We start from the raw sequence: 23,725 nt of genomic DNA on the forward strand, positions 1-23,725 counted from the left end.
TGGTTTTGTAAGAGCTCGTGCACATTCAAGCTATATAAGCAATTACATACAGAAAATAAAAGAACAGTGATTTCATTTTTAGCTTGTGAAGTCAAGCTAGGAAATGCCAGTCTTGTTTCCCGGGCCACCTTAATTCTGCTCCTTCAAGTTTCTTTGCAGTACAAGGTTTGAGGCAGGGACCCCATGGAGCGAGTTACATGCATTTATTAATTAAAACACAAGTAGGATGGAAGAAAGGCTGAAAAGGAAACTGTGAAACCTGCCATTTCCTTATATTTCAACCTAAATAAAGTTCCTTTAGTGTAGTTTGCTTTATGGTGTGTGTGTGTGGGGTGTGTTTTGTTTTGTTTTTAAGGGGAAGTCCCAAATTTTTTCTGTAGAAATGTTCATTCTCATGCATGCTGAGCCTTCAGCACCGAGTCTGACTGCTCAACGCAGGGACTAACCTCTACTTAGGTTAGTCAGACAGTCATGACAGCTCAAACTGGTCTGCCTTTCTTCTGCATCCTAAACAGTGGGGTGCAAGAGACCTTTTTGCAGTGGGGTGCATTTAAAAGAGGAGAACCTGGATGGTTTGTCCACATTCTGTGGGCAGCCTGATCAGGCTTTTGCCTTTCACTTGCTCTGCCAAAGGTGAGGTGTTCCTTGTACTGACTCTGGTACTGATGGGGATGTCCCCACTAATTTACTGGGTTGATGGGCTTAGCTCTTAAAACGTTTATGCTCAGATGCTATTTGGGCTGTCTGCCAGGATTTCTGCAAGAAGGTGACAGAAAAGATATTATTATTATTTAACAGTTTATAATGCAGTTAAAAGTGAATGAAATTTGATGGGCCAAAGTGAAAATCATGTCCTTAGCCCCAGGGGTTTTTCCCTGCTGACTTTCAAATGCCTGTTGCAAAACTTGGAGATGTCGGCTTTTCTCAGGGAACTGTCCTGAAGAGTCTTGGAATGGAAGGTGTCAGAGAACCTAATTAGAGCCTTACTACTTACTCCCCTTATAATAGAGGTAACTACACAGCACACACACATATGAAGTCCTCCAGCTAATTCCAGACCAAAAGAAATCATTCCACATGTGGAATGTGACACAAAAGACCTTTTGCAACCTGCTGAGAGCCTTAGCTTCACCTTATGTCTCCAAGACTGCCTCAGTCTTGGCGGTTCTCCTACCTTTAGGCTGCAGAAAGGGAATGGCATGAGATCTGCTTCATGTTAACATATTTAGGCACAAAATGACAGATAGATCTTTGGTCCATTAGGTTCGAGAGAAGGGGAGGATTTTAAACCCCTAAGACCGTGCTCCCAAGAAAGCAGTCCTTGACTTAACCCTTCTTTGCTAGCTGGGGTTAGCAAATACATAGCTTCCTTTCTCCTTCCCAAATCGCTCTTTTCAAGGTTACCTCTCTTGCTATCCATATTCATGTCTGATTGTACTCCTTTGTCACAGAGATGACTTGCAGCCCAGATGGCCCCAGCTGGGCCCTTGGCAGTTCTGCCTGGACTCCAAGCCCAGATCAGCTTAGGATGACTGCTGCTGGGGGTACCTCTGTGTATGTGTGTGTCTGCACCTGTGTATGGAATGGGAAAGGAGCACACTCTTTTGGCAGAGCTCGGCTGCTCACAGAGTGCTCGCTGGCTCCAACCAGCATGGCAGTAATGCACATGTGTGCAGCGAACCAGCGGTCCTGCTGGTCAGCTCCATCCAAGGGTCGGGTCTTCTCTGTAGGGTGTGGGTAGGGCTGGCACGACTTGCCTAATGCTCTGCCCAAACACAGCAGAGTGTCATGGATTTCAGTCAAAGCCCAGCACTTGGCTGTAGCAGCAGGTCACGTGGGGTTCCTGATGCTCACGGGCTCTCATTCTGGAGCACTCATCCACCAGAGGCTGAAGCATGGGCTCCTATGGCAGGAGTCTCCAGCTGAGGAGTACAGCCCATACTGTCTCCTGGGAGTCCCTGGCTGGCCTGGCAGCCTCTCCTGTAAGACAGGCTGGTCTGCAGCAGCATGAACAGAAGTACCCTGGCAATGGTCGCTGCTGCTGGAGACGTGCAGCGCTGACACTGCTGTGGTTTGGGTCAGCACTTCATTTCAGGACAGAGATGAAGCTATTGTTTGGGCACTGTTGGGATGGGGAAAAACCACCCAGCCCAACTCTTAAGTCAGTGGGAGCTGAGGCAGGGAGGAAATCACACCATGAGTTCTCCCCCTGCGTCCCTGTGGGTTTCTCCACTGCTTGCAGTGGTCTTATTCATGTAGATGGTCCTGGCGTGGGGCGGCAGATCAACAGACTGAAGACATGATGGAGGCAGCAGTGGGGAAACAGGTCTGTGCAGTGGGGACCATGTCCATGGGTGCACACAAGTGATGAGGGGCAGGACCGTGAGTGGACGGGAGGTGGGGTGCAGATGAGCTGGAGCATGGGGGACCACCATCCCTTTCTGCTCACACAGGTGAAGGAGGGCTGTCTGCTGTCTCTGCTTTCCCCCACCCCTTGTCCCCTGTGCTTATTGGAAAGCACCTGAGTGAATAAAAGAAAGGAGGGAGTGAGAAACTGAATCAGGGCATGAGGTTATCTCCATGCCTTCTTCACAGAGACAGTCAAGGGAGACTGTGGATAAGAAGAGGTGCAAGGATGCCAGCAAGCATCCCCCTTAACCACACATGGGGTAGAGGGAAAGCAGCAAAGGTGTCCCTGGTTGCTTCTAAGCCGAGTGAAGAGACCTGGCAGAGAACCAGAGTGCAGAGCAGACCTGGTGTTTCTAGTCAGTTTGGAGGTCTGATGACAACTTGGGGCAGTGGCTCGGTTGGATACCCCTTGGGATCGCCCCAGTGTAGTGCATGGGGCTCCCCTCCACGTGCCAGGTTGCAGGAGGGGCATACAGACATGCACCCTGAAGGTGTGGAGGCCATGCTGGGGCTGTGGCTACACCAGTGTGAACCCAGGACCAGGATCTGGATGAAGGGTATGCAGCGGGTGGGGACAGCATTTGCAATTACCTGCCCAGAGCTCTCAGTGGTGGGAGAGGAAAAGAACAGAGGTGTGCAGCTCCGTAACTGCCTTCCCTGAAATCTTGCTCCCAACATGGGCATAATTCCTCTGGAGGAGGCGTGTTCCTCCCCTTTTCACCAAAGAGAGGAGAGCTGAGTACGCTGCATCTCTGCGGAGGGGCCTGTGTGCAGCCATGCCTGCCTGCGGCCCTCTGCACAGGGGCAATGCGGGGCTGCCCTGCAGAGGGCAGGGGCTCTGGCTGGTGCATTCAGGGTGCAGAGGTGTTTCACCCGCTGCGACACTCCCCAGTGAAAGTCCCAAGAGCTGCTGAGTGACTCCGTGTAAAGAGTAGGTGCCACTAACCACATGCCAGGTTTTGTACAGCGCTGTACAGAACCCACTTAGCAGCCAAAGCTCCATCCCTCCCTCTGTGTAACATGTTTTAGGAGGAAAAAAAGACTGAGTGAAAGAAACGAAACCTCAGCAAAATGCAAACCCAAGCCCAGCACTCAACAGGGAAAGCCAAGGGGAAAAATCATTAGATAGGGTATTACATGCATGGACACGTACTGGATGCAGACACACACCTGCACAATGCGGATGCACTGCTAGAGGCTGTGAAATGCTTTCATAAAGCATTTTGATGCCTATACATGCACATTAAAATACATTTTTTTTAAACCTTTGTGACTCCCTAACCCCTTGAGACACAAAATATCCAATCTTGCCAGTATCCCTGCTACATTTTCCCCTGCCCCACGGTTCTGCAGGGGAGAATCGTAGAGATGCTCAAGGTGAGACCTTCTTTCACCTTAGATAAGCAAGGACAGGGGCAGTATAAGCTCCCTGGCTTTAGATTTTATTTCCCAGGACAGAATCAGAATAGAATGATGTTGCTGGAGTTTAGGACATTGTATTAGGATCCCCTCTCCCCACACAGAGTCATTTCAGAAGGGCATGATGGCTCTAAGGATACAACATTATTGAAGTAAGAGCCTGAGTCAGGTACTGTCACTGCCTGTTAGTTGGAGGTGGGTTATGCTGGATGGCACAGTCAGTCTGCAGTATTAAGATACAATTTGCTAATCATTCTTCTTCCAAAATCCTAAGATTTGCCCCCCACCCCCCTGCCCCGAAGCTGTGGCTACTCCAGCCTATTCAGATCACAGCCCATACTACCATGAACAACTTCCTGTAACCTCTCCCTTCATGTCTCCTAATTATGCCTGTGCTGATGGCAGTCTGCATTTCCATATATCATGGTTATGTGTACATCAGGTAGCACTGAGGACCTTGAATAAATATGTCCCCTGGAAGACATGCTGCTCCTGGGTGAGCCAGCCTTGCCTGGATGAACCACTTCATGGGCTACCAAGTTAACACCACCAAGAACAACGTGATCTCCCAGAGGGAGCTGTCAGGTGATCCTGACTGGTTTTATGCCTGTACTGATCTCTTGGTACCTTATGGTTGGGAGGAATGATTTACGAAGGCAAATGCTGGCATTCTCACAGCTCTGACCTTTTTGTCACACCAGTGGAGCTCCATAGTTCACTGACTTTGCAGAAGCACTCAAAGTATATCTCATTAACCTTCTCAGGCTAATCATGGCAGGGGACAGGACCTCAGCAACTGCAAAAAGCATATAAATGCACCAGGAAAGAAATGTTTCAGCAAAAATGACAAGAGCTGTGTAAATGTCAGACCTCAGTGAGCTGGGGGACCATGTTTCTTCAAAGAGCTTTTATTTCCAGAATGAGTTGTAAAGCAAGTACTTCAGCCTGTCTGTATTCTAAGCTGAGCCTCTCTCTGGTATATGTTAGGTGCTGTATAAATACAGAGGGAAGAATATTCCACCATCTCCTTCAGCCCACATGTTTAATTGAAAGGCTATTAGAAGCAATTCCTGCTTCTGCAGGTGCAGTGAAGAAAGCAGCCTTCCCCAGGTGGTTGTGGAAGGTGAACTTGAGGTTCAGGAAGGAGTGTTGTTTCTGTGTTAATTAATTTTGCATGTGGAGCATTCACAACCATTTCTTGTCTGCTTTGGCTGATGTGGCTAATTAATCACCTTAAGTGTCTGTAAACAGGAGGTTTTTGCTCTCTGTGACATCTCCACCTGCTGTAGACCAGCCTATGTGAGGATACAGACCTGTAGCATCACAGGAATTATGCATTTGATAATGGCTGTGATGTCAGCACTGTAAGTGTGAGAGTCATGACTTTACTGGCTGAAGTGAAGGCTAAGAGAAATGTTCTATTCTCAGGGCACTAGAGAAGGTTTTGCTGCTGAATGCGGGAAGTATGAGTCTAGGAGGTGGAGATATCAATAACAAGAGTCTTTCTGTTCCTGTGGGTTAGCAGGGGGACAGAGATATAATGATTAAGACTGAGTTTTGACATCTGCAGGCTGAAAAGTCAAGGAGAAGAAGTTTTCCACAGAAAAATTCCTCCTCTTGCTTCTGCTTACTCAAGGCCACTGGACTGGAAAGGCTCATCTGGTCCCATCCTTGCTGCTCTAGGCAGCAACATCATATAGCCCTATACAAGCCAGTTGTGCTTCTTCTTGACCTCATTTGAGTTGTTTTCACAGCTCCTCTCGGGCAACTGTTCCAGAACTTACTTCCTGTGATGGTTAAAATCCATCTTATTTTCAAGGCAAATTTCCTCACAACCAGTTGTGCCTCTACCAACGTTGTTTTTCTACTTAAAAACCCCTTTTCTTTCTCCCTCGTGTATCTGTCCCCCCTTTATTTATACAGAGCAGTCATATCCCCTCTTGGCTTTCATTTATCTAGGTTAAACAAGCTTTTTAATCTTCTCCTTTAAGGCAGGCTCTCTGTTCCCCTAATCACTCAATCCAAGGTTATTTCTGATAACTAGCTTTTCTGTGAGGTTCCTCGCTGCTTTGCCCAAGCCAAGTGTAAAACAGCATGACCCCATTGCCTGTTGAGTAATTTTGGGGTGAAGAAATGTCTCAACTATCAGATCCAGAAAAAAAGACATCAGGGTGCTTCTGTTAAAATTTGCATTTGTTCTCCACCTTATCTCTGCGAAGCTGAAGTCTCCCGTAATGACTTAGTTCGTGATATAATTTCTCTTTAATAACAGGAATGACATCTATAGCCAAACTGAAAGCCAAGCCTGTGGAGCCTACAGTAGATCTCTCTAGTTCAGTCGTGGTGGAATATCTTGAACCAACCTTCCAAAAACTATTTCAATGCCAAATTATTCTACTTTATTTATGTATGATTTCGTTCTTCATGGTCTACTGCAGCATTAAAGTTACAACAGCACCCCAGCCCCCCCAGTTTACCTTTACATTTATGTACCCTGAGCAGTGCATACTACCACTGGCAGTGTCCCAGGTACAACTGCTATTTCTATGGTGTTCATATTATTCCTACAGTAGCCCTCCTTACCTTTACCTTTAACACCTTACCTTTACCTTTTCTATATTTGATCTTCCCTTTTTCATGTATTAAAATCAGGTGTAAAAATTACATAAGCTTTTTCCAGTTGACTCTCTGACAGCAAAGATAAAAGGAAGTTTTCAGATTCACATCATTCACAGATACATGCTGTATACGTTCCCTGTCTAGCTCTAGACACAGGTGTGTGTCTCCTCATTGCCATACTATTTGTGAGCCTCGTTTTACAAAATGTGGAGTGGAGGCATGAGGGTGCAGATCAGATTCCAGAGGTCCTTGGTGGAATAGGGTATTTCTGCTTTCTAATCCATGTTCTGTCTTGTTGCCTTAGTGCTTCCCCAATATACTGCACAAGCCCCTCAGCTCCTGGGGAAAAAAAAATACATCTACTAATAAGGGAGGAAATGTTGACCTTTTGGGGAAATATAGAAAGCAGTTCAAGTGCTAAGTGAGTTTGGAATGGTCTTTCTTTTATTCTGTAGATTAAACTAAGTCACTTTTGTGCCTTCTGTATTTCTTCTATCCCAGGAGTGGCAGGAAGTAAGGGAAGGTTTTTAAATAAGTAGAGTGGTGCAGGCTACAGTGCAAATAGGAGCCTGAATGAAACAAAAACTATTAAAAGACTGCCCAGACACAGTTCTGCAGTCTGTTGAAAAACAAGCACCTGAAGGTTCAGGCTTTCTCCTGAACCTTCACCCCAAATGTGAATGCAGTGCCTGTGAACATCTTGCCTAAGAAATGTATCTGAACATTTCTGTCTATCCAGAGCTGTATTCTGCTGCCTACTCCTTGAAAGCCACATTTCTATGTGGTTTTGTTTTTCCATCTTTTGAAATTAGTTAGATGTTCTTCCAGATGCTCTTGTGCTTTGACATCCTGCCTTGGCATACTGGGAGGAGCTCAGAGACTGGCTTCTGCCCTGGCTGGAACAGACAATTTTGGAAGTTCATGGGGGTAGCTTGTACTTGTCTGTACTACCTGTCTGGTAAGGATTTTATAAGTGGTCAGACTGGATGCTGGTCATTTGAACAGAAGGTTGCTTTTGCCAGTGCAGCATATAAGATACCCACTGAATGAGGCTACCAACTCCTCTGTGTTATAAATAATCTTACTGACCTGATAACACTGAAAAGAGCACATGTAGAAGAATAAGGAAGTATACTCTCCTGGTATAAATTTCAGCAAGAAGATTTAGGTTAGACATCAGGAATAAAACCCTTTTTAATGAGAAGGATAGTTAAGCACTGGAATAGACTGCCCATGGAGAATGTGGGCTCTCTGTCACTGTAAGGAGAGGTTAGACAAACATCTGCCACAAATGGCAGTTACAAGCCTTAGCTTCCCCTGGGAGGAGAGCAAAGTCTCTGTTAAACATTAGTTTCAAGGAACTAATATGATACACCTTTCATTTAAGATGCGCATTAACATACTGCAGAACACTTTTATTCTGGCTGCATTATACCGCGGTTAAGGCAATTTGCCAGCCTGCTGGAAGGCTTTCGGAAGGCTTTCACTTATTTTCCCCTTGCATAGGCATTTTTACCTTTTGTCTGTATGGCATAGGTTATATACTTAAGCAAGCCAATAACATATATGATTGACTTTTTGTTCTACAGTAGCTTTCATTTTCTTTGCAAATGTATTGGACTTCTGCTTCCAACAGCTCGTTATCCAAAGCAGGATCTTATCTTTAAGGTAAAAGTTAGCTACTGCCCTCCCTCAACACCTTTGAATTTATCCCCAAACCAAAGTGACTTTCCTTTCTTGATAAGATCAGATGTAGTACAAGCAGAGCAAGGGGAAGTTAAGGTGAAATTCTGGCTCTTAGGAGCCCTGCCCTGGCATACAGGAACATACCGAGGGGTTGGAGAATATGATTAGAAAGGGGGTTTTAAAGTTCCCTAGCATCCTTACTGTTGCTGATTCTGTGACCTTCCTGGGCTCTTGGTGGGAGTTTGCATGACTAGACTCTGATCGGAGAACGCCCAGTGTGTCTTGACACTGCAGGCTGTCAAATACGTAGGATGCCTGGGATGGTTTATTTTTCCTCTTTTTGCTGAGGCAAGCACTGAGCAAAACCTAAGTAATAACAGTTCACAAGCTGTTAATACCAAATACCCTGAGACTCCAGAAGTGCCTTGCTCTGCTCTGCACAGCTTGGCAGGTTATATTCTTTAACAGTAGGCATCATTACCTGGACAAATCTGTGACATTTAATTCTGTTGTAGCTAACCTCTGTCCCCACAGTGAATTGCTCCTTCCCTCTCATGGCAGATTATCTAGCACACGATGCACATTTGTATTTTCTTTCTCTTGCATTGTCTCCATCTTCTGCACACGCGATGTTTCTTATTCTTGCTGTCACTGCCCACATGTTGCTTAAGCCTGCTCTTTAACTACATGCATATACATTTGACCCTTGCATGCATGAGCATGTAAAGAAGTCTGCCCCCTCTTGATTCACAAAGCTTTTCTGACTGTGTTTATGCATCTCTGTACACGTCTGCAGGTATATGGCATGCCTGATTGTTCAGGTTTGCAATGGAATGTAGTATTTGCAGGTATTCTTGAGACACTCTATGGTTAATTTGAAAATTTAGGTCAGAACATTCCATCACATCCTGGTTTTCCTTTTTTTTGGACAATTTAGAATTATTTTATTGGGATAGTAAGGAAGGGACGTGCATTACTGTATTTGCAGGTTAGGTGCTTCAGCACGCAGGAGGCTGTGGCAAGACTGTCATTGTTATCCTAATTTCATAATGTTGTCCATGTAGTACAACACTGCGAAACGTGCCTGGCACACAGCCTTATGAACTCCTCTTTCTGTCCCAGAGAACTTCTGGGTAATTACGAGTTGGGTTTGCCTATCTGATCTAATTTATCACTTAGGGGTTTATATCATGCCTATTACTGTGATATCTAAGTGCTGCTGAGATACTGCAAGATGTCTCTTTCATCAACCACTTATTTCTATGATAAGTTAATGGTGCTGAGCTGAAGTCTGGGCTGTTCTGTGCAGCATCTTAATCACCGGTCCCCACTGAGCCCCGTGTTATTCTCCTTGTCTGGTGGCTTCACTGAAGTGGTTTTGGGGATTTGAGCTTGGTTACTTGAAGGCTGAAGATGCACTGAAGGAATCTCTGGCTCAGATAATGATAAATTGACCTGCTTGGTCGACAAGTGGGAAGTCCAGGGCTGAGCAGATCCTGGGTGAACATGTGAGTATCTGCTCTGTATTCCCTCAGAAATGCAGTCTCCACATCCAGGCTTAGATATTTGCATGAGTACAGACCGCCTGCTGCCCTAGACAACACTACCTGGCTTTTGGGGATGAAGGGGGCCACCAGTTCCTGGGCCTCCCAATCTGCCAGCTTTTACCTGCTGCTCAGAGTGGTTTTTAAAAATTAAAACAACTCCTCCCTGCTCACTCAAGTTAAAAAAAAAAAGGGGGGAGAAGGAAAAAGAAAAAAAACCAGCTGTCCCCCTTGCTTGCTGGTCCCGTGACTCCATGGGGGTAGGGCACATTAAAGGCAAAGACTCCCTGGCATTTTTTGAAAGGGGCCTTGGGAAGGCCAGCTATCCAGCCACCTCACCCCCTTCTTACAAAACCACTGCCTTGCCCTCACTGGGGAGCTGTGTTCCTAATGCAGGAATGGATGGGGAAGCTGCTGTCCCTGGGGGATTTCTTCTGCCTTTCCTCTCCCTCCACAAGCCCCCAGAGCGGATTTTTCTTTCATGGCCAGATGAAGCATTTGTTTGTTTGTTTGGAAGGTGACAAATGTTTTATGTGAATTCTAGCTGCTCTCAAATGCCAAACCCCAGCTGGGCTTTGAGTTTCACAGAATAACTGCTGACACCTAATGAGCCTCTAATAAGTGCTTCTCCCTCCCCTCCTGTCATTTAAATAAATAAATGACTGAAATTTGGGGGTGGTGGGAGGGGTGTTGGATTGTAGTGGGATGAAGCTTTTCTCTTTACCCACCAAGCAGGTACATCGCTGAGAGCAGTCATGCAAGCTTCCCACACATCCACACTGCCTCTGCCATCCAGTCATCGTGTATCAGCCCTGGCCTGGAGGGCTTTCCTTGGGGATCGTGCCGGGAAGTTCCTTCTAAAGCCCAGGCAGTTTCTTGCCCTCTCAGCTTCAGCTGCCAGCCAAGGTGCTAATTAGTGTCAACTGTGATGGGGGGAATTGAGAACAAAGGCAAGACTTTGATGGTTGAAAGCATAGTTGATGTTCAGGTTTTTTTTCTTTTCCTGGAATTTTTGCAAGGAATGGCCTACCGCAGAGAGTGGGTGTGCTACACGTATCATCTCTTCAGTGGTTGGGGAGGCTTCAAAATGACTCTTAGTTGTGGCAGTAGGTATAACACATCTGAGTTCCACCCCCCTTTTCTAACCACTGAAGAGATGATCTCTGCTTAAGAAATGAAAAATGAAAAGATCTAAAATTGCCGTATATCCATGTGAAAAGATGGCAAGATTAAAAAATCATAGATGCTCTTTGATTTTATTTTTCATGTGTCAGAAAGACAGAGCAATTCCTTGATTCCAGCTAAGGTATGTAACCGAGTTGTTGTGAAAGGACAAGAGCAGCTATTTCAGTAAGGCCTTAGCAGGGGATAGGAAAAACTATTGTTATCAAGCATCTCTCTCCATGTTCTCCTGCAAAGACTTTCCTGAAAGTGCAGCACATCTGCTTCTTCAGTTGCCTGTCTCTTGGAAGGACTGAGTCCTGACTAGGAATGGGCAACCTTTTCAAGTTTGGCTAAAATGAATCTGTTTGATGAATTTCACTGAAAACAAATTAAGACAAAATTCAGAAAAAAAAAAGTTCTGTTTCAACTTTTTCAAGTTAAGTATTTCAATTTCTCTGTTTCAGAATGACATTTGGTTCAGCATTTGTATATATTTCTCTTTTATTTTAGCAGGAAAAAAACCCCGGTTTCATTGTGGCTAGCAGGCTGAAGTAATTTCAGGAGACAAAAAGCTCTGTTCCTGTTCTTTGGCTGAGGATGCTGAAAGATGTCATGTCTGTCTGACCATGGGGATGGTATCCCCCTGGTCATCCACTCTCCCAGAGGGTGAGACCATCACAGAGATGACACAACCCAGACATCTTTCTTGTTATCCACTTCCCCCTGGTTTGAACCCACTTACTCAGAGCCTTCTTCCCAGAAATGTCCTCATCTTACGAGCCATGAGCTTGGTGTTCCAGAGTGGTTCTCCTGCCCAGGCCTGTGGGAGCTGTGGTTGACGCAGAGGGATGGGGAGCTAGCAGTCTATCTTCTGTGGTTTGTGTCTCCACAGGTGGGGAAATGGAAGGAGAAAAAGTTGCAGATGAAGTATTACGTGTGGCCCCGCTTTGAGCTGTATCCTGACTCTGAGGAACGTGAGGACGATCACCTGAGTATTGTGACCTTGGAAGAGGCACCGTTTGTCATTGTGGAGAACGTGGACCCCCTAAGTGGCACCTGCATGAGGAACACGGTCCCTTGCCAAAAACGCATAGTGACCGAGTAGGCACCCCTGGGTTTTTCTCCTCCTACTGGGCTCTCCCTTCTTAGGACAATGTAGAGAGGCTGTTGAGACAATACCACCATAGCCTCATAATCCTTTTTAGAAAAGTCATGTCCACTTGTTCAGCCTGGCCAATGTCCATTCATGGCTGGCCCCTTTGGGCAAATCATCATAGTGTGTCCCTTCACCCTCCAGCACAGATAACACAAGTGAAATTCTCTACTAATGTAGAGAATTGTGGGAGGGGGCGTGCATACTGACAACAGAAGGGAATTAAGGGAGTGTTCCCCAGTCTTTTAACCCATTATTGTTGTGACGGTTCAGGAACAAAACCGATGAGGAGCCGGATTACATGAAGAAATGTTGCAAGGGGTTCTGCATTGACATCCTCAAGAAAATCTCAAAGTCTGTCAAGTTCACCTATGACCTCTACTTGGTGACTAATGGCAAGCATGGGAAAAAGATCAATGGGACATGGAATGGAATGATTGGAGAGGTCAGCAGCAAAGGGAGGGCATGGTGGGCTTCATCCCTGGGCTGGGTGGCATGGGTCAGGTCTGCTCTCCCGTCATTATTGGGTCCCCTTCCAGGGCAGGGACAGAGGTGACTCTATTGAAATGATTGGCCTGGATTCTTTCTGGGTACTGGGTGAATTAATCTGTACTGACACTCTGACCATGACTACCTTTCCTGTTCAACGATTAATTATTATTAATTATAGTGTCGCAAATTTGGCCTTCGCAGTCAGAGAACAAGGGTGATATCCGTGCACCAGAGAGGCTGCAACCTAGATTACGCTTAGATCGTATATAAGGTACATAAAGAATGAAATAAGACTTTGCAGTGTTAGAAGGAGGAGAAAGCAAGGACAGAAAAATGAGATAAGACGTCTTCTCAGTAGATGATGTGTTTATCCTAAGACCTCTGCGGATTTATTTTTTATACACATACCAGCTTTGAGGGGAAGATTAATGCCTATAGATTTCCTGAAAGAAGAAGGTGTCCTGATGAAAGATTAGAAAGGAGAGATGATAGAAACAATGTAGGGAATGGGATTACAGCAGTAAAAGGACTGTGTGGAAAAGCAGGAAGGTGAGAAGGGCTATGGTGTTTGAGAAGTGCCTCAGGTCTGTGTGTCATCTCTTCCTTTCCTTCCTGCAGGTCGTCACCAAACGGGCCTATATGGCTGTGGGATCCCTCACCATTAATGAGGAGCGTTCAGAAGTGGTGGATTTCTCTGTGCCCTTCATCGAGACGGGAATCAGCGTCATGGTGTCACGTAGCAATGGAACTGTCTCACCTTCTGCCTTCTTAGGTACCATTTTAATCTAAAATTAAAACTTCACCCAGTGTTCCTCCAAAAATTAGGTGAAGGTTGCTTGGGATTCTTAGCCTGACAGTCCCTTTTTGGGAATACCTGTGGGACAAGTATATAAAAATAAACTGTGATGTTTTAGTTCTAAATACCAAGCAAGCAAAATCCAGGCAAATGCAAACAGGCACTGCCTAAGCATTTCTCAGCAAATGTAAACCTAATCCCAGCAAAGAATGGGTTCACTCAGAGTTGTCACCTTCTCTGCAGCATGTGGTTTCCCAGTGACTCAACTAATAGCATGTTCAGGGAGTTCTGATCTACAGGCCAGAAGAAAATTGATTCAAACGTTATAGCTGGGATGTGATAGTACTTAGTGATAACAATTAGCAATAAATCATTGCAATTTGAGAGACATTATTTGTAAAGAAGGTATTACCTTGATCCTCCCTTGTCGGAGCAACTGGTAAAAATTGAAGATCTAACAGTGCTTTTCAAAAAGAGTTCAGCCATCAGTTCTGTTCTTACACTGTGTCTTCCAATAACATGATTTTTGATGTCCTTTGGTCAAAGAGGGTGGTCACAGAATGCAGAAATGATACTGCATTTTCCCCAGACATCCATGCCTTTCTAGTGTCTAATGATTTGCTTTACAAAATGCTTTATGATGCAGCAAACACAGTGTATGAGTTACGTAATTACTCTCTGCTCTCTGCCAGCATCCTGAGAACATTTACAAACAGAAATACCTTTATATGGGTAAAGAAGTTTTTCCAAACCTCTTTAAATAGGAGTTTCATGACTGCTCACTCCTCAGGAGTTTTTGTGTTTAGCCAAGCCCAGCAATATTGCTGAGATATGTAAAAGCAACCATAAAATTAACTCCATAATTTTAAATAGCAGTTTATCTGAGGTTGCAAAATTGGCTATAGTCTGGAGCAAAGTTCTAAGTTTCTTTGATCTGGTTCAGTCCCATCTTTATCTGTTCAGGCTTGGAGGAGGAGAAAAACTGGCAGAAATCAAACAGTTGCAGAACGTGAATGCTAACATTTCTAGAATGAGCTAGTATTCCCATTGCTACAGGAATGGAATAGCTGAAAAAACTACTATCATTATGGCTGGACCTCAGAAATTTGGAGATGCTCTTTGGCTCAGTAGCATCTTGAAAGTTGGATGCTTGTCTGAAACTGTGCCAGTTCTGCTTAATTTGCCCCACTCTCTCCAGATGGTGCTGGAGGACTTCCTGGGAACTATCTTTTATCAATGCATTTTATTTTATCAATGCATGCCACAATGGCTGCATGTAGTTCCAGATGGAGCCATGTGTCACAAATGTGACAGTAAGAAGGAATGCAGTCATTACAGAGATAGAAACAACACTTCTCCCAGTTCAAAATTTTTTCAGACTCAGGTCAAGGGCTTTGTTGTAACTTCTGTTTTTCCCCAGCCCAGTTTGCCCCACACTGGCATGCTCTGGAGGGCAAAGGAGGTGATGGAGGGGTGGGGTACCTGTTTTTTCACCATGGTTTTCTCTTCCTCTCCAGAGCCTTTCAGTGCTGATGTATGGGTGATGATGTTTGTGATGCTGCTTATCATCTCTGCGGTGGCTGTCTTCGTCTTTGAGTACTTCAGCCCTGTGGGCTATAATCGGTGCCTTGCTGATGGCAGAGGTAAGGAAAGTCTCTCCTTGCCATGATCTTCTCTTGCTTCCAATCCCGACTCCTTTTTGTGGGTGTTTCCTTTGCCTTGAACATGATACAGATCTAGCCCACACTGAGCTCTGCATTCAGACTAAAGAGGGCAGGGATGGAGTTAGAAAAAAGGCTCTGAAGAGAGCAGATGTGTATAATGGATAATTTGCTTGGCTCGGGAGACGGAGCTGTGTCGCCTTTCATCTCTAAAGCATGCACCAGCTCCAACTTTTTTCCCATTGAGGGAAAATAGGTCCTGGTAGCCGGTGCTGGCAGTGCCTATGGTGATGCGCTCTCTGAGGCAATCTGAGGACTCATCCCTGTCAATCCTTCAGTGTTACGTCTCTGTGGAGAGCAGGCTGCTCTGCTGGCTTCCTAGCATAGTGCTGTATCCTCCAGACCCTACATCTGTCACGTGGGCATGTCCTTCCCCCACTTGGCTCTCTGGCTTGCTGAGGCAAACTGAGAAAGTGAGAAGCTCATTTTCCTGGCAGTGGGTGATGGATTATTTTGCAAGGGCAGCAGTAAAGATGGGAACAAGTGAGTGACCCTTCTCTGTGGTTCTGATCTTCAGAAGACAGCCCAATGAGTAAAAGAGAGGACAGACAGACAGCCTAAGAGACAGCATTTTTTGCCTTACTGGCATCAAGACAATTAGCATGTGGAGCCTTCTGTCATCTCCATATCTTCACCTCCAGATGAATCAGCCCTTCAAACGTTTCTGGGTTTATTGGTCCATTCAGAACAGTGGGAGAGAGTTATTGGAAAATGCACCCATTTGCTCCCCAGTCTAGCGCTTCGAATGAATTTATGCCATCAAATTAGAGAAGAATGAAAAAGACCCCAAACCTGTTAATGAGAATGCAGGCAGAACTGCATATATGGGGAAGTGGAGCTCTTTCAGCATGGAGCTGTGGAGGGCCTTTATAACTTCTCTTTTAGCATGGAGCTGTGGAGGGCCTTTATGACAACTGATTGTACCTACCTGGATCTGTGGACACAAGTAAATACTGTTAAACCTGTGAGTCTCTTGGGAGACATTTATACGGATGTGGAACTAAAAGCAGTTCTTAGTACAGGTGTGCAGTTATTAAGTTAGCTGACCTACAGCTGCAAGTATCAATATTTCTGAGTAATTATGGACAGTACTGTATGATCAGAGAGATATTATCCCTGAAACATGTAACATGACCTGCCACCCTGAAAAGTGAGTAAGAGAAAAATAGCAGCTTTTAAAACACTGGATCTGCTCCTGGACTGTCTGGGGCAGAGCTGCTGATTTTCCTGAGACAGACCACATCACTGTTATGTATCTTAGACACAGAACATGGGGTGAGGGAGCTGTGTTGTTCTCTGGCTTGTGTGTCTTCAACAGACTGGGTAATGGAACCCCCTTGCAGAGATATTTGTAGAGCCCCGTTATTTCATATGGCACTCTTCCTTGCCCTTGTACTAGTATAGTGAAGGCCATGTTTTGCACAGGTGCAGGCTGGGAGTTCAAGGACAACATTGCTGTTGAATAGATAGAAATGAGGATAGCATTTTTCTGAGCAAACTCTATTTCTGGTGACAACACTTGAACCAAAATGGAATGTTTGGGCTTTTAGATGCTCCAGTCAGATACAGAAAAAGGCCTTGTATAAAGTTTCAGCGGAAATCTTTGAGACAGAATAAATATGGAATCCTGAGGACATTTTTTTAAAAAATCATTGTTCAGAGTCACACTTTGCAGGGGTATGGTGTCATGAGCATAGGGGATCCCAGCTGCGGACATTCATCTCACATGTGGGAACAGATACTGTTCTTAACTGTGAAGTCAAGATGCATGTGTGAATAGAAATGCAGACCGCTTACTCTGAGATGCTCACTGTGGGATCATGTTTCTCAATCACTCTAGAGCCTGGAGGTCCCTCTTTCACCATTGGCAAAGCTATCTGGTTGCTGTGGGGGCTGGTGTTCAACAACTCTGTGCCAGTGCAGAATCCCAAGGGTACCACTAGCAAGATCATGGTGTCGGTGTGGGCCTTCTTCGCTGTCATCTTTCTGGCCAGCTACACTGCCAACCTGGCTGCCTTCATGATCCAAGAGGAATACGTGGACCAGGTGTCTGGCTTGAGCGACAAAAAGGTAATGGATCCTCCCAAACCCCCAAAGCAGCCTTTTCCACAGAAGAGGCTGCTGTACCCTCTCTTCTTTGCTTTTACTGGGAAAGCGTTCAGTTCTTTTCAGAATGACATCATAGCTTTAGTCCCTAGTTTAAATAGCACAATTGCTCTTTGTTGGTATTCAGTTGCATTTTTACATGTTTTAAGCACTTCAGGAATGCATTAGAAACCAAACTGGACTGTGCGTGCTTGTATGATCCCAAACCACACCTTGCTTGTCAGCAAGAAATTAATTAATGGAGCTTTGGAGACGATGTGTATAATGGCCGTAACTGTTTTTTTCAGGAAGAAATAATTTGTCTGTTCAGGAATCCCAGCCATTAGGCTAGAAATATGATCTGTTAGCTTATTACGGAGACAAAGTTCTGCCCATGGAGGTAAATCAATGTGGCTTTGATAATTCGCTATTGTTTGCATTTGAAGTTATACTGTCATTTTTTCGAGGCCTTTGGAACATTAACACAAGAAATTGTTTCCTTCACCGTGTGTTTCTTGCCCTGTTTACATGCACTGCATTTTGTCCTCACAGAGCATTTGCTTTTGCTGGGCTCTGCACACTGAGGATTTTGAGGAGATTGCTCATGCATGCAAGGTAGAACTGTTTGGTTCGTGAGGGTCTGAAGCTTTATTTTTGTTTTGTGGCAAGGTTACTCACAAGGAATTGAGTGTCGTGAGGCTCGATTGACCATGCTGAATTCGTTACTCAGTCACTGGGGCTGCTTAAGGGGTCATGCCATTGCAGGGCAACCAAACAGCAATAGGTTGCACACTCTGCTATGGGGGATAGCAGCAAGAAGAGGACTGCAAGTGTCTGTTTGCTACTGCTAGACTGGTTATAGTTACTGTCTCTTGTGTTGCCCATGATAGTCTAGAAATAAATTGTGGCCAGGCCCCCTGTGTATACAGTGTCCTGTGCAGCAGGCTGGAAATTCTGTGGTGGATTACTTTTTAAGAGGGTTTTTTTTTTTCATTTTGTTGTTTTTCCTGGTATGAAATATGACACAGAATAATACAATCCGTGCAGAAGTGCTCCTGTTACTTGTTTTAATTTCAACCTCAATTTGTTTCATGCTGTCTCCACATTTGCAGTGTTTTCTGTTGAGGAGGGGGTGTGGAGGAGGATGCTTTTCTGCCAGGTGGAGGTTGTTGCAGAGACTTTTTCGAAGCTGTAGACTCCCTCAGACTGAAAGGCAGCATTCAAAACCAGCCAGCCCTATCAGCGTTAACATTAGTTTGTCATCATTAGGTTTTCAACTGTCTGAGCTAAATGGGATAGTTCACACCTGTGATCTATTGTTTCAGGCTGTGCCTAGGCTCATGGAGAGAGCCACGCTTTCATTCTCATGTTTTTCAAGATATTCTTCATACCTGCAGAGATATGTGCATGAAATACCAATTGAAAGCGGTAACTCCTGGAGCTTCACAGAGCCTTTGGCTACAGGTCTCTGGTTGTATTTTAGTTGATTTCACTGTAGGGCAGCCTGTGTGTATTGGATAGAGGTCATTTTCTTGTACTTTTATTTGCTAACATACCTGTGTTTGCTTTTGTTATCCTAAAGAACACATGCTTTGTTTCTTGGGGAAGAGAAAGGCCACAGTACATACTCAGATGGTTGTGGTATGTCTCAAACACAGCTGCTAGTACAACATTTGGCTAAAATTATGATTTACCAAAGCATCTGGAATCAAATGAAAATTGACTAGTAAAAACTGAAGGCCAACCTCTGCCTCTGGAGAATAAAGTCAGGTGAGAATATCTCCATCCAAAAGATGTGGGTGAACGAGCTTGATCTGAGCTCATGGATTTCCACTCTGGATGTGCAGAGGGTTCTGCAGAATTTGAGAGCAGCCATGCAGGCATCGGTCTCACTGCTTCAAGATGTCCTGGTTTGAAAGAAATTCAATTTTCTGAATCTCCTCTTTTCCCTCTTCCAAAGCCCGCATACTGCTTGTAGTTCACTCACACCCTCAATGCACTGCTTGGCTGGGATGCAGGGTGCAGCCACATGCAGGGAGTTGGAGGTGAGCTGTGCTCTTCCTCCCTTCCACCCCTGCCCCCCACCCTGCTTCCTTAAATTAGCTGGTTCAGATTTTCAAGGGAGGCAGTCCTTGACCAGTGCCAGGTGGCCAAGAGGAACGACTATAGAGACTTCCAGTCTCTTTTATCTCCAATGAGTGATCTGGTGGCCACAGCAGAAGTGAGGCAGATCAACCTCTTGGCCAGCTACATCAGCTGGCAAGGGCAGCTGTGTCCAGCACGAATAGTCAGCAGAGGATGTAATCCAACCCGACAGGCAAAGGGCTAGTTATTTTAAGGGATATTGTTCCTACTTGCCTAGACCCAGATCTGCTTGCAAATGTCTTTGTAGCATGACAGTACCTCGAGAAGGTGTCCCACTGACACTGTACAGCAGCCAAAATGCCAGATGCACTCACAAAATCCATTACTGTGCCTGGCTGCAGAATGCTTGTCAAGGTCAGGCTGGCTACACCCTGTGACAGCCACCCCGAGGGTCTCCTTGGACCCTCTTCCTTGGGCCTTGCCTGGGAAGAGCTGCTCCGAGAGGTGCCTATGGCTGTCAGCCTGCTGCTTCCCCAGAAAAGCAGGCTGAAACACTCCAGCTGTCTAAGGACTCAGATAGTGTCTTGGCTGTGCCCCAGCATTTGCTTCCTAAAAACATGCAGAGCAATGACTAACGTCATGTCCCTACTGTGCTGTGTGGATGCTTGAGCAGGCTGTGTGAGCTGGGCTGGGGGATGCACCCCTCTGCCAGGGCAGTACATGAGACTGAGGGGGGATGGAGGCTCGCTGCGCTGAGATTCTCTGGCCCAGGTGGTGCTCACCCTGCTGAGTGCCACCCCTTCGTGCTCAGCTGGCCCAAAACTGGTGCCAGAGCTGACCCAAGAACACCTCAGAATGGCTGTTAATTCCCCTGCGTTAACCCTTGCAGCTGTGAAATCAAACTGCGACTCTTAATGCTGGTGAAGGCACAGGCAGTTTGAGGGAGGAGAAGCCTGCCTCTCCCTGGGAGCAGCACTGGACCTCTGAGTCCTGCAGGCAAAGAGCTGCTCTAACAGCATCTCTCTTCCAGCTCCCTGTGCTCACCACGGGCCGAACTGCTCTCCTCCTGCTCAGATGCCAAACCAGCACCCTCCGCCTCTGCCTGTCCGCCTTGCGCAGTGAAATGGCTGGATGTGGTCCTGGCAGGGGTAGAGCCATGCTGGCAGGGTCAGTTTCCCAGCCGGAGCTCTGCCCTTCCGTGTCAGTGACAGTGAGCCCAGCTGGAGCATCCTCGCGCGTGCCACCTGGGCTGCATCTGTCTGGGGTCCGTGTGAGGGGCTGCTATGGCCCCGACCCTCTGTGAAAGTCCTGCTGGTAAGACGGCCTGTCGCAGAATACTGCAGTCGGCTCCCGAGTCTGGATTTCATCTGACTGTAATCAGGAGATATAACCCAATTTCCAATAACGGGAGAGCTTGAGACACATTAGAGAAACAAGTGCCTGCGGTATTTCAGTCTAACGAAGGCAATAAATACAGGAAAGATTATATAAAATGAAATAATGTGTGAAATAATCTAATAGCTATACGTAATTTTCATTCATATACAGTAGTAATAGAATAAAAGCAAATGTGGACAGCCAGCAGGGCGTTTAAATAAAATAATTTAGAATGCAGTAGGTTAATAATAAAAAAACCAAAATAGTATCCATGCCTATAAATTAGTTAGAAATGCCAAAGAAGCTAATAAAGTATCAAAATGGTAATTTTGTAATTGACATAAAAAGGAAAGAAATGGATTTCTGCATGCTTGCAAATTAATACAGATTGCTGAAATTTCACATGTATTTGACTTATTTGCGGTTTAAGACGTTAATAAAATGTTGAGACAAAGGGCCTGTTTCTATGCGCATAGGTCAGCTATTTTTTTCAACAGACATGCTTTTTTTAAAAAAAAAATAAAATTTTTGGAGTTAAAGATGGCCAGTATTTTTACTGAAAAAAACCCTGCATAAAGTGTAAGAAGGAAGAGATAAATTCTGGTATTTGCCGAAGTAGCTTATTGTAGTATACTTGAAACAAAATATTTTGCTTGATATTTCTGACACGTATTTTTGACTTGTCATTTTCCAAGAGCACTACTTACAAAATTGACCTACATGTAAAAAAAAAAGGGAAAATAGAGGGTTTTTTTTCTCTAAGAAAGGAAAGGGACAGAAGGAGATAATTGGAAGACAAGACAGCACATGTTATTCTGAGGTGACTGAACATTTCAGGTTGATACAAAGCAAAAGTCTCACTGAAAAACGTGCACAAAAAATCTGCTATATTTCTGCAGTAATAGATGCTTGGCCATGAAACTGAAAAATGAATTATTTCCCACACTGTACTCTGCGGCACATTAAATCTAAATTATACAAGGATCCCAGATATGCAGGACACTTAAGCATGTGCTTAACTTTGCGCTCATGAGTGGCGACATTAAAGTCAATGGGCTATTATTCACATGAATGAAGTTAAATGCTTTTCCGAGCTTGCAGGTTCTGTACAACAAATACCTGCACTGAAGAAGTCTAGGAAAAACACAGAGCGGGTATATCTGACAGATAGAAGTTTTCCAAGGGGGCCAGGTGGAGGTTACTCTGATACCTTGTAAGGTCTGTAACAAGAAGATTGTCTAAAGGGATGGCTTGGAAGCGGTACAGATCCTCCACGGGATTGCACATTTATTATCACCAGACATTTGTGGTACTTTCACACATTTCTGCATGATACAAAGGATGTTTTATGTGGCGGTGTCCAAAAGCAGAAAATATGCAATCCTTTCAACAGCAGTATGATTTTTATTGTCAGGATACCTTTGTGGAGATACGAGTTAGCTAGACAGAAGTGAGACGATGCCACTTCCAACTCTGTCCTCTTGTGATAACTCAGAACCTTTTTTAAAATGCATGGAGTCCAATGGACCTTACTTGACCAACCCCCAAAAAATAAGGAAGTCCCCAAACCCCAAAACCTTGCGTCATGGGGTAGAGTTGAATTTCTTTCCACAGCACTTCTCTGGGGAGAAAATCTTCCTGTAAATGAATTCAACTGTGTTCAGTCTTTTTCTTAAATATGACCTTTATGTATAACATTATTGGTGCTGGCTAGTACTTAATACAGCAAACATTGGTTCATAGTGAAGTGTAGAAAACTCAGAGGTCTGATAGTCTGAAACTGTATGCCTTAAAATCTGGTGATTTCTCTGCACCTCTTTGTAAATCATCAGTTACTATAGTATGAACTATTTACAAATACTATGTAGTGCAGTATATATCTGTGTAATTACATATTATGCTAAAGTATTCATATTAATAAATAGCTGTTAAAATAGCTACAGTATATTGTATGTTAGTAATAGGTCTTTCTAACTGGTGACTTACATTTATTGTGTACATAAATATGATCTCAGATAATTTTTTACAGTTGTAGATGGGTACATTTATCATAGATTTAGTCATTCTGAACTCTTCAGATTGGCATAATTTTTATGCTTTCAGACTTCCTTGGAACAAACCTCTGTGCCTGTGTGCTAAAAAGTGATTCAGTAGTTTTAAGGCTATAAATGTTTAAAGTCAGTGGGTTTTCAAGCATGCTTTTTCTCCCCCCGCTTCAGTCCTACTTTCTTTGTCATTCTCCCTCTTTTTGTAAGCTCAGCACTGTGAAGCATAGAGTGGCGAGGAGGCTGCGATATGCTTTAGCCTTGACTCAGTCTCTCAGGATTCTCTCTTTTTCTGGTGATCTGGAGGGATTTAATGGCAGTAAAAACTTGTAATGGGACTCTTCAGGATTAGTGCCAGTTACAATGCAGTTTAGTCAGGAACTTATGCAGGTAAGATGCAAGAAGAGGGGATACTCAGAGTCAGACCATAGGCTTAATTCATCCTTGCTAGAAAGGGGGAAATGCAACCCCTTGAGCTTTGCTGGTGACACCAATGACAGTCATTGGACAAGGGATGTCAGCTATGGACCTGCGGTACGGTTCTTAGCCTGCAGCTTTTGCAATCCTCCCCCACGCCATCCTGGCCTTTCCCAGGCCTCAGCCACCACCAAGTCTTCATTTTCATCTTCCTTTTAACTGTCCCTTGGAGCTAACCCTTTGGACACTCTGGGAAAATTTGGTTGCTTCTGTGCTAATTGTTTGGCAGTCTGGAAAAAGCTGTCTTTGGAGAGTTACGTAAGGGGGGCGGGATGGGGGGAGCAAAGGATTGTCCTGCTTCTCACGTCAGTATAAGTCAGCGGTGAGGGAAGCAATGAATATTTTTATTTATTATTTATACAGTGCCATAAATGTACTTGGCACTCTGCAGTCAAATAAAAGACAATGGCCCTGCCACCAGGATTTGGCAGCCTGAGAGATGAGAGCTGGCCTCCTCCATCTGAATGATCGGGGCTGAATTGCGGGTGGAGTGGCGATGGGAGGATGGGATCTACAGGATTAAAAAAAAAACACAACGGCCCCCCTCCCTCCCCAGCCCTGTCATTGCTGATGCTTATCGACTGTGACATTTGAAATTATATGTACATACATACATGTACATGAGACATGTTTAGCAGGGTATATCTTCCTGG

The 23,725-nt window shown here is 44.8% G+C and overlaps 1 protein-coding gene across 1 annotated transcript in view; it reads left to right on the plus strand.

The window, feature by feature from the left end:
- The window catches only part of GRIN2B (glutamate receptor, ionotropic, N-methyl D-aspartate 2B), a gene marked incomplete at its 5' end in the record, with an annotated part of 74,107 nt that overhangs the window by 32,923 nt on the left and 17,459 nt on the right, over nucleotides 1-23,725 (plus strand). The window contains 5 exons of the mRNA XM_010151785.1: nucleotides 11,734-11,942; nucleotides 12,268-12,439; nucleotides 13,105-13,258; nucleotides 14,800-14,925; nucleotides 16,844-17,073. Of these exons, the coding sequence (XP_010150087.1) occupies nucleotides 11,734-11,942; nucleotides 12,268-12,439; nucleotides 13,105-13,258; nucleotides 14,800-14,925; nucleotides 16,844-17,073 (891 nt within the window). The remainder of the gene's footprint in view (nucleotides 1-11,733; nucleotides 11,943-12,267; nucleotides 12,440-13,104; nucleotides 13,259-14,799; nucleotides 14,926-16,843; nucleotides 17,074-23,725) is intronic.

Source organism: Eurypyga helias, unplaced genomic scaffold (assembly GCF_000690775.1).
Source record: "Eurypyga helias isolate BGI_N326 unplaced genomic scaffold, ASM69077v1 scaffold10055, whole genome shotgun sequence".
Taxonomy (NCBI): domain Eukaryota; kingdom Metazoa; phylum Chordata; class Aves; order Eurypygiformes; family Eurypygidae; genus Eurypyga; species Eurypyga helias.